The sequence below is a fragment of the Athene noctua genome, chromosome Z (genome assembly GCF_965140245.1).
Source record: "Athene noctua chromosome Z, bAthNoc1.hap1.1, whole genome shotgun sequence".
NCBI lineage: Eukaryota > Metazoa > Chordata > Aves > Strigiformes > Strigidae > Athene > Athene noctua.
Window position 1 is genome coordinate 39,141,677 of NC_134077.1, and position 12,553 is coordinate 39,154,229.

The 12,553-nt window shown below is 40.1% G+C and overlaps 1 protein-coding gene across 7 annotated transcripts in view; it reads right to left on the reverse strand.

Moving 5' to 3' along the window:
- Window positions 1–12,548, reverse strand: part of PPIP5K2 (diphosphoinositol pentakisphosphate kinase 2) — a 52,056-nt gene extending 39,508 nt beyond the window's left edge. For all 7 annotated transcript variants that reach the window (XM_074933217.1, XM_074933216.1, XM_074933215.1 and 4 more), the window contains exons 1-2: window positions 12,448–12,548; window positions 874–1,287 (exon numbers count right to left, since the gene is read on the reverse strand). In XM_074933217.1, coding sequence (XP_074789318.1) covers window positions 874–1,017 — 144 coding nt within the window. In that variant the 5' untranslated portion in view covers window positions 1,018–1,287; window positions 12,448–12,548. The remainder of the gene's footprint in view (window positions 1–873; window positions 1,288–12,447) is intronic.
- Between the last annotated feature and the right edge of the window lie 5 nt (window positions 12,549–12,553).

Genomic DNA, 12,553 nt, shown 5'->3' on the forward strand with positions numbered 1-12,553 from the left:
GTATTCCTAAGTGCAACAACATCCAACCTACTCCTCCTTTGTTTAAAAAGAAACAAAAATTTCCTAGAATAATAGTTTATTTCAACTTAATGTGTTTGAGCTGTTAATTTTGCTCTACACAGTAAAGTGGTTTATTAATACTTCCTTGTATTTAAATTTTTGAGACATGATTGCATTCAATGAAAATTTAATCTATTACCTAAGGTGAAATGTAACAGAGTATAAGAACAGCAAAATACAGCTAAAAATATTACATAACATGATGACTCAAGCATGATAAATTGTTTGTTTTAAACAAACTAAAAATTGGTGAGCAGTGCTAAAATACAATTCAGAACACCCTGCAAGGATAATAAACTAAGGTATCATTAAGTTTAGCATGCACCTTCTATATGCCAAGACAAGGAAGAAGAATGAAAACATGTCAGATCTTAATGAAAACAACAGTAAGATGAAAAAAGAAATGTTGAGTCTGTTCAAACTGAAAAATCAAAAGTTAACTCTGCACGAGTTGACAAAACACACAAAAAGAAAAAATCTTGATGATTTTTTGCTATTAATTATCCAAATAAATAAAATGAAGGCTTATGCCATCAAGTTAATTCCCAGAATCCAAATAAAGTCTGCAAAGCTGGCACATCAACCTCAGCTGCCCTAAAACTCTGCATTAAAGTCAAGCACATCTACTTCAAAGTATACTTACTTTTCAAGTGCGCTGCATTTCCAAACATGACAGATCACTATCTGAATATGTACAATTTCCCAATTCAGACCACCATTTCAGTATTGACTTCTGTAATTTAACGTCATTTCAAAGTGAAATTATGCTAGAGAACATACATAATAGTATACGCATGCACCTACAGTACATACAGAGTCATATTCTTCTTCCTCTTCTTCCCCATGGTCATAGAAGTGTTCATAATCTGTAGATCTGGCTGAATCCAATAATTCTTCTCCATCTTCTCCACCCACAAAGAATCTAGGAGGATCATTCTCTGTTGCACTAACAGACATGGTTACAAGATTTATAGAGATCTATGTAGAAACTCTAGTCACTTCGGCAGCTGAGATACTGGGCATGTTTCCCGCTGACTCGCAAACACATAAGTCCTCTGCTCTCTGATGTTGCTTCTGCAGTGTTGACAGTGTGATGACGTTGCCTGCCAGACACTGTTTAACTGGTATCATCTACTCATTATTGGCTTGAGTTGCTGCTTCAAGAAACGCACAATAGGCTACAGTTTCCCTCTGAGATGATACAACTTTTTAACCTAAAAGAAATATCTAAACAAACAAACAACAAGAAGAAAAAACACACTTGATAAAGGCACATAAAAATAAACCCTTCTCATTTAGAAAGCATGTTTGAGCATTTACGTACTTCTGAGCAAAGCATCAGTAATAAAATGTTGCATGCTACACACAGTCTATACTTTTACATGTATGTTTAGAGCTGGGGTGAATAATTTCAAGATATTTTCACAGCAGTTGCAGACATTTTAAAAGTAGACAATATAACTCATGAAAGTAAAAACTGCCAAATGAATTTTCTTCCTAATTTAAGAAGGGTAAAGTGCAGTGTACATATTTTATACAAAAAATAAAAACCAAAAAATCTTCACCAATATTTTTGACATTTAACTCACCACCCTTGTCACCAGCTGCTTTTTCCCCAAAAGTTTCCTAATCAAATGGCAGACAAAAATGCTAATGAAAACTATAAAGCCTCCATTAGGACTATTCTTAAATAGAAACCTATTCTTTCAAAAACTGAGTAAATCTTCAGTGTGAAAGCAGAATGTATGTGTCAGCTTGATGCATATTTATTTCCAGCAAAGCACTGCTTTCACACTGAAAAATTAATATTTACAAAGATGTAGATTAGCACTGCCTTCTGTCAAAAGTACTTCTAAGCACTAATATACCAGTAAAGTGAACATGTATTGTATACTTTTAACCAGTCATGTGAAAATAAGATCTTGGCCAAATAATTTGTATATAGAAACAGAGACTCAGAGCTCAGCCTTCTGTTGTTTTAACTAGGTAACTGTACTTGCTGTAAGCTGTGCATGGCTTTATACCATTAATTATAATTCATTATTACTACTTAGAAAATTAATAAGCAGTTACTTGTTTAGAAGCTCATCTGATAAAATGCTTTAGATTAAGTTGTTTATTAGATCATTACGTAAGTGCCATTCAACAATGATGTCTCAGCAGAACTGAATTTGTCTTTAAATACCTTTCAAAAAAGACTGGCTGTTCTATGAACAAAGTGAAGCAATAGTAAATTCCCAATGGTGATCAACCATTCAGCTTCCTGTGAGAGGATGGTAAACAGAGCAAAAGTTACCCAGGAATAATCTGTCCTAAATCAGAGCAATAGGTTACACATGGGTAAACAATACAGCTGTTTCAGATCCAGAAGCTCAAGCTGAGGTCCTAACAACAGACACATAAGGATCCTGGGGTGACAGCAGAGGGTTAAAAAGATTAATTTCTGAAATGTATTTGTCACTTATCTGCTCTCCTTCAATTCTGTTAATGAAAAATTACTTTCCCTTAGAATGTGAAACTGCAGCCATTCAAACTTCAAGCAACAAGAACAAAATGAAATTTCAAACACCTAAATCATCTTGCTCCCACAAGGGTTAGAGATTAGGTATTGAGATAAATCAATGCTGCTTACGACAGGGTGAAGAAAACAAGCTTTCCAAATCCTATTTCTATCAAGCTTCAGAAAGGTAGAGGTTATTGCCAACATACACTGGCAACTAATAAAAAATTTTGAAAAGGTATTAAAAGCAAAAAGGACTTGAAAAAAATGGTAAAGCCTGAAAATGAAGTTTAACAGTTCCTCTTGCATCAGCTTCCTCTCCCACTACCGAAATTCTGTAAATTGGAAACAAGTGTCTTAACAGCTTTTTAGAATGTAAGGTTTTTCTCATAATAAAGCAAAAGCAACGACTTGAAGCAGATAAGCAGGAGGTAATCAGAAGAGGTTTTTTAAGCTTTCTTTCACCCTATCTATTCCTACAGTGCACTTTGTGAGAGCAGAAGTTGTTGTGAAGTTTGTGTACAATGAGTGACTAGTATATTTTATGAGGACCTCTGGCACTATGCGCGTCTCTCTAACCCAAAGTTGTTGCTTCTCAAAGCAAGTAGAAACCAAATAAAGATCTAAGTGGAAGCACAACATGTTTGTCTACAAATGACACAAAGATATAACCTGACAGATTTAATTCCCTAACAACCTGATCTGAAACAGTGGTTTTCTACCTTCCTAACTGAAGAATCTGGAGTGTTGTGTTATTGGTGGCAAGTAGACCTGTCAAGTGGAACTTCATTTTCAGAAAACAGACTTTCAACAGTTCCATAGCCTTCTTGGAATTAACAGATTATTTTCAAGATTTATTCCGTTGTTGACCCATCTGAAGATGGATGAATTACTAGCTACTCTGTGCTACTGTCACTGGAACCCTGAGTTTTCAGACAGTTTGTAAAAGACACAGAATCAAGAAAAGACACAGAAAATTTTCAGGCTTGTAGACTACCACATGGACTCATTGAATTGCATATAAATTGGCATTCTGACTGCTGATGGTTACCAGTTTATCTCCCAGATGCTGTCATTAGCATAAATTTGAGTCAGCATACAATGAATAAATTATTTAATTTTTAGAATAAATGCTTTCAGAGATGGGAGTTAAAATTCTTTCTCTCTAAATGCTTTGGCTATTATAAAAACTGAGGAATCCCTTCTTTTGTTGGACTCTTATTTCACACACCACAAGAGACATGGAAAGAGAAATATGAGAGTAAGTGACTGCAACTTCACTAAACAATTTATACAAGTCTCCTAAAAACATCTACAGTTATCTGACATCAAAACCACAGTAAGACCATGCTTGGATAAAAACATGGTTCAAGTTGTACGTACACCAAGGAGAAATAAATGGCAGACAAAGACGATGAAGCTGTCATCCAGCTGCAGAAGTACTGTCAATGCTGATGGGAGAAACTTCTAACACAGAGTACCCTATGAAGCATTCCACCTTGCTGCCCCTGGAGCAGGAAAGACACTTCCTAGTACCATTTTTCTGTATTAAAAAGTGAGCAGCTGCAGCAATATAGGGGCAGAGAAGCTTTATGTTAGATCCTCTCGTACTTGATGCATGAGCATAAACCTCATCACACAGTGAAGATCAGATTACATGCATGCCTCAAGCATGGAAGATTACTATGTAAGCAAAAAAAAAACCAAAACCCAAAGCTTCATGTTGCAATATACACTGACCCATTTCCAAAGAGCATCAAGAATATCCAGGCAACAATGTCCTACCATGCAATGACCTTTCCAGGTAAAATTAATTAGACTGTTCCCTTCAAACCTCAGCTGTTACACAAGGCTTCTGTTTTACAGCTCACAGATAAAAAAAAAAATTCTGCTAATTTTGAAAAATACAATTTAACTAACAGTGTTGTTTCTGAAAAGGATTTCCAACCAAACGTATGGCCTATTCATTCCACGTGTCCTAAAACTTACTATTCATGACCACCACACGATACATGATACATATACCACATGATCTTGGCCAAAAAAAAAAAAAAAAAAAAAAATATTTAAAGAAAACTGTAAATCTGCCAATTTTACATTTTTATCTTAAAATAAACTCATCTCAGTTTTTCCCTAGTAAGTTAGATGATGCATTGTAAAGGGGAAGTAAAAATCCGTTAAGTTTAACTGATACTACTACCACTTACTAGTCAAAGGTATACAAAATAACATTCTAAATATATAAAAGTACACATAGACAAGCTTAATATTAACATACAAATAGAGCTGTATTTGAATCACAGATTTGGGTAGCCTGTTTAGCACTCCAAATGAGGTGTTCATTCCAGGGGCAAACTACAGCCTTTTTTTAAAAAGAGTATTTCTCCACTTCCACAAGTATATTCTAAAAGAATAAACCAAAACGTAATACTCACTAAGTGTTAACAGATACTCCCACAGTTTTCCTGTCCCCATTACACGTTTTAGCAGTTCAAGAATCCAGCCCTGGTGTTTGCCGTAGGTACTTAGACCATAAAGGTTAGCATTCCACTAACTGTCAGCATGTACTTGCCATATGTACTTAGACCATAAAGGTTAGCATTCCACTAACTCTCAACATAGCAGCAATGTAAAAGGGGCTCAAAGTTTTAACAGCCATGTTCCACGGCTAATAAAAACATACACAACTCCTGTATAAAATACAGCATTTCACCAGGTTTTCTTTTGTGTTGCTACAGCTACCAGAAGAACAAATATGCATGGCCTCTACTGTACTGTAATGGAAACCAATGGGAAAAAAAAAAAAAAAAAAAAGAGTAAAAATGCTTATCATCTATTATCTCAAGAAAAAACCCAAACATATCATACATTAAATAGCTATTAAAAACATTTCTAAATCACGAACCACTCAGGAAAACAACTTTAGGAAATGTTATTATAACAAAACAACTACAAAACACTGTGACATTTGTATTGTGGAATTTAACAAACAGGTAACTGTACAAGAAGTGTAAGTCGTGCTCATCTGTTACATGATTCTGTACATATATATACATAACAAAACAAGCCACTCCCCTGAACCCTCCCCATATTGCTCTTTTAAAGTTTCAGTTCTTACCTCTGTAGGCATATTCAAACTGTGTCCATTACCAGCTTCCTCCAATTCAAATTAAGTAGTTAAAACCCATATGATTTTTAATATCAATTCTTCAGGTAGTCTCAGTGAGATGACAAAAAGCTTTCAACATCTTCCTGCTAGAACCGCTATACCTAACATTTTTATTAACAGTACATTTAACAGCAAAAATGCCTCACTCCTACTAAGTTTTATCCTTAAAATTCCAATCCTGCAACATGATTTATGATGTAACAAACTACCAAAAGACAGCCACTTTGATGGGTGGCTGGTAGAGGAGAAAGTATGGGGAGGCAGCAAGGGAGAAGCAATGGGAGACTGGAAGAAGAACCAGCAGAGTCTGAACTCTGAGAGAGCTGACAGCAGTGACTGTGATCCTGAGCGCTGTGTGGATGTGTAACACCTTTCTACAGATGATTCAAAAAAACTTTGCAATACTTCAGATTTAAATGTGACACTCTAGAACTACTAACAAGGCCCATGCTCAAGCTCAGGTCTGACAGATAACCAGAAAGAGAAAGGAGACAGAACAGGCAAAAAGCAGGAAAAGTGAAAGGATGTCAAGACACAGAAGCGCTGAAGACAATATGGTGAGCAAATCATACATAACTTGCTTATTGCTGTACCTTACAAATAGGTAAGAGCAAATATCCTCTCCAATTTACTTAAATATTCAATGTCTACTGTGTCATACAGTCAGTAATACGAAACATTAATATTTACACAGACGTTGTTCTGTTCTACTACACATCCTGTGTGGTGAGTAGCAGCTGTTAGTTCATTACTGAGATGGACTAAATCTAGAAAAAGATGTAGAGCAGCTCTATCCCAATATCCCTCAATCACAAAGAATATTACAGTTTTAGCTTGATAATATCTTTGTAAAACAACAAAAAAACCCAAAACCCAAATCAAACCAAATGAAACAATAATTACAGAAAATACAAAGGAATATAAAGGTTTCCAATAATTACTTGAATTTACAAGATCTGGTGGTGTAACAAGTTGATTAAGAAACATGAAACGGAGAAAAGCCTTTAGCTCTCCTCATCAAATAAAAATTTCAACAACAGCCTTAAGAAGTTTATCACCATCTTCTGTAACCCAGCTCCGCTCATAACACAAGGCAAGGAATTGTGCTGATGTACAAAAGAAAACTAAATAAACAGGCTAAAAAAGGTGGCAAAGGAAAAAGATGTAATTACAGATACTAAGTCACCTGCTATGATCTTGCATTAAACTAACATCAATCTTTAGATTTCACAATATGCTAATATCTTCTCCTATCATAAGTAACCTACTCATCAATACAAGCTTTTCCAAAGTTTCCTTTTCATTCTGTAAGTATTTTCACAGGAAATCAGATGAAGATTTAGTCTGCTCTTCTCCCACCATCCCCTAAATCAAGATAAGTAATGTGCAAAGTACCATAAGGCAGCAGGGCATAGCAGCCAGTGTGGCATGGGCAAAAAGGGTTAGGCATCGACACAGGGATTCAGTAATATAAAACTAATCCTTCTCTCTTCTTCTACTCCATTTAAAAGCAGTTGACTTTACCTGCTGCAACCAGGAGGCTGCAACCCACTCACTCTCTTCCCAGACTCTCCCAGGATTCCACCACAACTTGTTCCACTGAACTCCAGCACAGGGATAGACACGCCTTTACTACCTTCCTCTCCCCACACCAAGAACCCTGAACCTTTCTGTCCTGTGGTTCCCAGCCTGATGTGTTACCACTACAACCTCTACCTGCTAATCCCAACCTCCTCCATTAAAGGCAATGGGGTAGGGCAGTCTCCAAAATCTGTCAGGAAGTGATGACATGACAAGAATCTCACAAAAGAGAAGATGAAGAGTGGCCTATATTTGATTTTAGCCAGTCACTTGGTTATGCCTATAAGCAAAGCACAGCTCTCAGACTGTCAGATGAAAAGCCATAATCTATGCTAAATGACAACTGTGAACATGCTAAATTCTGTTTGCAGAACCACTGCAAATATTTTGTGGTCTAGAAGAATTATTATGTACTACTTTATGCATTACTCTACTAGAAAAATTATAGCAGTTCCCATTCCAAGCAGACTATTCACCTTTCAGTTTCACCCTACTGAGACCTGAAGAAGCATTCTGAAGTGGAGGGGGGTCTTTCTTGCCACATTAAATGCTTAGTATTGGGTTTATGTGGCAAGGCTTTGGTACTGGGGAGGGCTGCAGGGATGGCTTCTATGATAAGACACCAGAAGCTGCCCCCATGTTGTGCAGAGTCAGTTCCAACCAGCTCTAAGATGGACCTTCTGCTGTCCAAAGCTGAGCACACCAGTGATGCTTGTGGTGCCTCCTTAATAACATATTTAAGAAAGGGTAGAAAATACTGCATAGCAGCTGAGAGACAGGAGTGAGAAAAAGTTAGAGAAACAGTCCTGCAGACACCAAGGTCAGCAAAGAAGGATGGGGAGGAAGTGCTCCAGGCACCAGAGATTCCTCTGCAGCCTGTGGAGATCATGGTAAAGCAGATTGTCCCCCTGCAGCCCTTGGAGGTCCACAGCAGAACAGACAGCCACCCTGCAACCCATGGAGGACCCCACGCCAGAGCAGGTAGATGTGTCTTGAGGGACGCTGGAGCCCAAAGAGAGGCCATGCTGGAGCTTCTGGCAGAAGCTGCAGCCTGTGGGGAGGACCCCATCCAGCAGCAGGTTTTCTGGCAGGACTTGTAACCCAGCAGGGGACCCATGCCAGAGCATCTGTTCCTGAAGGACTGCACCCCACGGAAAGGACCCACGCTGGAACAGTTCACGAATAACTGCTTGTAGTGGTATCATGCAAGATTCCCATTCTAGTAACCCAGGTAGTGGAGAGGGAGGTGCTGATCTCTTCTTCCTGGGATACAGTGATAGATTATGTGAGAATGGTTCAAAGCTGTGCCAGGGTAGCTTGACCTGACATTAGGAAACATTTCTTTACCAAGAGGGCAGTCAAACACTGCAACAGGCTTCCTAGAGAGGTGGTCAATGCCTCAATGCCCTTAACATGCTTTAACTTTTGGTCAGCCCTGAATTGGTCAGGCAGTTGGATGAGATGGTCATTGTATGTCCCTTCCAATTCTATTCCAAGAACTACTGCCCATGGGAAGGACCCACACTGGAGCAGTTCATGAAGGACTCTTTTCCTGTGGGAGGGACCCCATGCTGGAGCAACAGAAGAACATGAGGAAGAAGGAGCAGAAGAGATAAAAGCATGATGAACTAACCATAGTCCCCATTCTCCTGTGCTGCTTGGGGGGATGAAGTAGAAGAGTTGGGAGTGAAGTTGAGTCTGAGAAGAAAGGAGGGGTGGGGGAAGACTGTTTGTAAATATTTTCTTATTTCTTATTATCCCACTCTGTTTAATTGGCAATAATTTACCCAAATCGACTTTGTTTTGCTCATGATGGTAGTTGGTGGGTAATCTCCCTGTCCTTATCTGGAAGATGAGCTTTCTCTCATAGATTGTGCTCCTGCCCTGCTGATGGGAGTGATAAGAGTGGCTTGGTGGGCACCTGGTGGACAGCCAAGGTCAACCCACCACAGCGCTTCAAATATGTTTCCTGGACAAAAAAATTATCACACTGTTACCTGCACTACATCTTCAGCAGTAAAGTATATGGCACAGGTGCTTTTATCCACACTTTTTTCAGCTTGGTGGTTAGGACATTTTTCTGACAAACTTGAAACCACTGAGCCAGGAGGGAACAAAAACATTATTTGCCCTATACCATTCAACTGTTCTAACCACTATGCTACCATAATCCAATTTCACTTTCCCCATACACCACTAGCTTTCTCTAAAGGTGGCAACTGAGTTTCTTTTTATGGGAGAGAGCTCGCTGCTCCAGATTCCAAGCAAAAGGCAAGTATCTAATGTACAACCTCTTATCAGTGAAACATCTGCACTCTCAATCAGCAGGAATCCAGAAATACCCACCTTACTGGCATTTCCTACTGGAAACAACTCTCATCAGTGTTACTTACTGGGGCACTTTTATTTCTTGAAATACTATATAGCTAGGCTAGCCAGCAAACTGCAGCTGCCTAAATCTTCTCTCAGGGACCTGACCTCTTTTCCAAGAACCATGCCACCTAAATGTTTGTGCCTAAAGTAAGATTTCAATCTGACCATCCATATTACAGTAGCTTAGCCCAGGGGACTAAAAATTTAAGAGCTCTACCATGCCATGAGAACCAGGATTCTAGTAAGAAGCCAGCTTTGCAGCAAAGAAAAACATGTTTTTCAGGTTGTTGATGAATGAGATTTCTAGTTTTAAAACACAACTGTTATGCTTTTATTTTCTAGTAATTATACAGTTAGGTAAGCAAAATATTTCCAGTCATTTAGAATTACCAAACTTAAAGTAATTTTCAGTGCCTCTTTTCCTTATCAAATTATTTGCTTGCAGAACTTATTTCCCCCCAATATCTCACCAGCAGAAATGTGACTTTTCCGCACATGTAATGACATCTGCTAAAACTCTTGAGTTTTAGCCCCAAACACTGCACCATCACAGGGCATCTTTCAACTCTTTAGCAGTCATAGAGTATAAACTGCAAAATGAACCATTAACATCCTTCAAGATAAGTGTCAGAAGAGCCATAAAATTCTAGAAAAATCTATCTGGTAAATATCACTGTCTTCCCTTCAAGATAGAAAGGCAGTACTTTTTTAAACTAGTAAACCAACTACTACAAACTGACATCTGGTATGTGTTAAAAGTGTCTCCTACACAGCCACAGAACAGATAACCTTCACATTCATTAACCTCCAGGTTCCATTCTAAATTAAACCTTGTCGAACACATCACATGAAGACATTTATGTTTGTGGCAAGCTTGAATGTTTCAAGAAAGGCTGGCTTACAAATGTTTAGAGATCCCAAAGATGTCAAAACAGCTTCACTATATTCTCACAAAGAACTTGTTACTTCAACTTTGTAGAAGTGAAAAAGGTTTTGCAAAGATGAGAAAGTTTTTACAAAAAAATTCTGTACCAAAGTTCATTAGGCTCAGCCTATGGAGGCCTTATGTGTTTTAACCACAAATGCCAGAAGGATGAAACTATCTTCCACAGAAAGAATCAGCCAATCAACCAGTACAAAAATTTGTATTTCTCACATATCGAACCACAGAAGAGGTAGTATATTACATCAGTCAAATCCTTATGCCAAAACCAGTTCTAAATAGCAAGAATAGTTTCGTTATTGTTTGAATCAAATCTTGTTCACCAAAACAAAGGAAGAGTCTATGGGAATTCTGATACCCCGGGCAAAGAAAAAAAAAAAGATTGGCTTGCTATTAGAGAAAAAAAAGATGCAGAAAAGATGGAAACAGAGCAGCATAAATAGTTGATGGGAAACAATACTTAGAAAGAAAGAAAGAAGCAACATAATGCAGAACTACCTTAACAACTCAGAGAGTAGCTTTTCAGCTTAGGGCACTAGATAGAATTGGTTTGGATATGAAAGGAAACCACTTCTTTCACCGAGGCTGTGATATTGATCTCCCTGTCTTCCTGCTTGTGTGAGGAGAGTGGCTAACTACAAAATCAACTACTACAGGAGAACAATAAAAGAGTCAAAATCCCAGCATATTCAAAGCTTACCAATACTCGGTAAAGTCCCCAGGTTCAAGAAAACATCACTAGAACAAAGAGAAATTTACACAGGCTACTCTATCTATACATCTCTCCCATCTCACCTCCCAGAAGGTTGTTTTCTGGTGACTAGGTGTAACTGATTCTCAGCTCTAGGACTGCTAGCTACTTTTCTTTCCTAGCTTGATTACAATGCAGATAGCAATCTCCCTTGCCGCAGCTAATTTTACACTGAATCTATCTTCAGTTTTAGGGATGTTAACAGAGTGCCGCAAATCCAGTCCTTTAATAGATGTTATGTCCTACCATTTAGGAACACTGCCTTTCACCCATATACTTCTTTGTACCAGAAAGCAACACCTGCCTTTCTGACATCACGCCACACTGCAAACTCACATTACTGCTATTTCAGTAAAACTGCTTCCGATAACAGAATAAACCACAAAATGATGCAAAAAGCTAGATGTGCTTATTGGCCATGCTCACCATGTTTTACGCATGACTGCATCTTACTGAACAGCACGTTTTAGGTCCGCGTGAAAGACAAAGAGGACTAAAAGGGTTTTGCCCATCCTGACATCGGGTAGCGGGGCAAGATCCGGCGAAGCGATTCCCACCACAGGAGTACGCTGGCCGCTGCCTCGACTCCGCTTGTCACGGGATCTATCTCTCGCTGCGGAGCCAGCCAGCCCGCGGCAGCCACCCTTCCGCCGTGGCCAAGCCCGCCACGCCGAGCCGCCAACACTGCCTGGGAAAGCCCAGGCTACAGTCCGCGGCGCGGCTGGCCCCGGGCGCCGCCCCTCCACCCACTACCAGGGGAGCTGCCGTACCGGGGCAGGAATGGACGCCAGCTCCTCGTGCGGAGGCAGGGTACGGAAGCGCCGCATGCGCGGGATAGCGGCAAACGCCGCCGGTCCCCAGGTCGCGGCCCGAGGAGGCGAGGCGAGGCGAGGCGAGGCGACCCGCCCCGCCCCGCCCCGCCCCGCCGCAATCCACCGCTCCCCGCCAAAAATGGGGGCGCAGCCGGCGGGGTCGATCCAGCCCGCACCCTCCACATCCCCCGGGCCACCCAGGGGACGACTGAGGGGAAGGAAGGGGGTTCGAGCGGCACCGGGAAACACCTGCCTCACCTGCGCGTGGCGCCACCGCACGTGGCGCCGCCTGCGCCCCCGCGTCCCATTGAGGAGGCGCCACCGCCGTCTGCCACCGCGCGGCCCGCCCCGCCCGCTCCGCGGC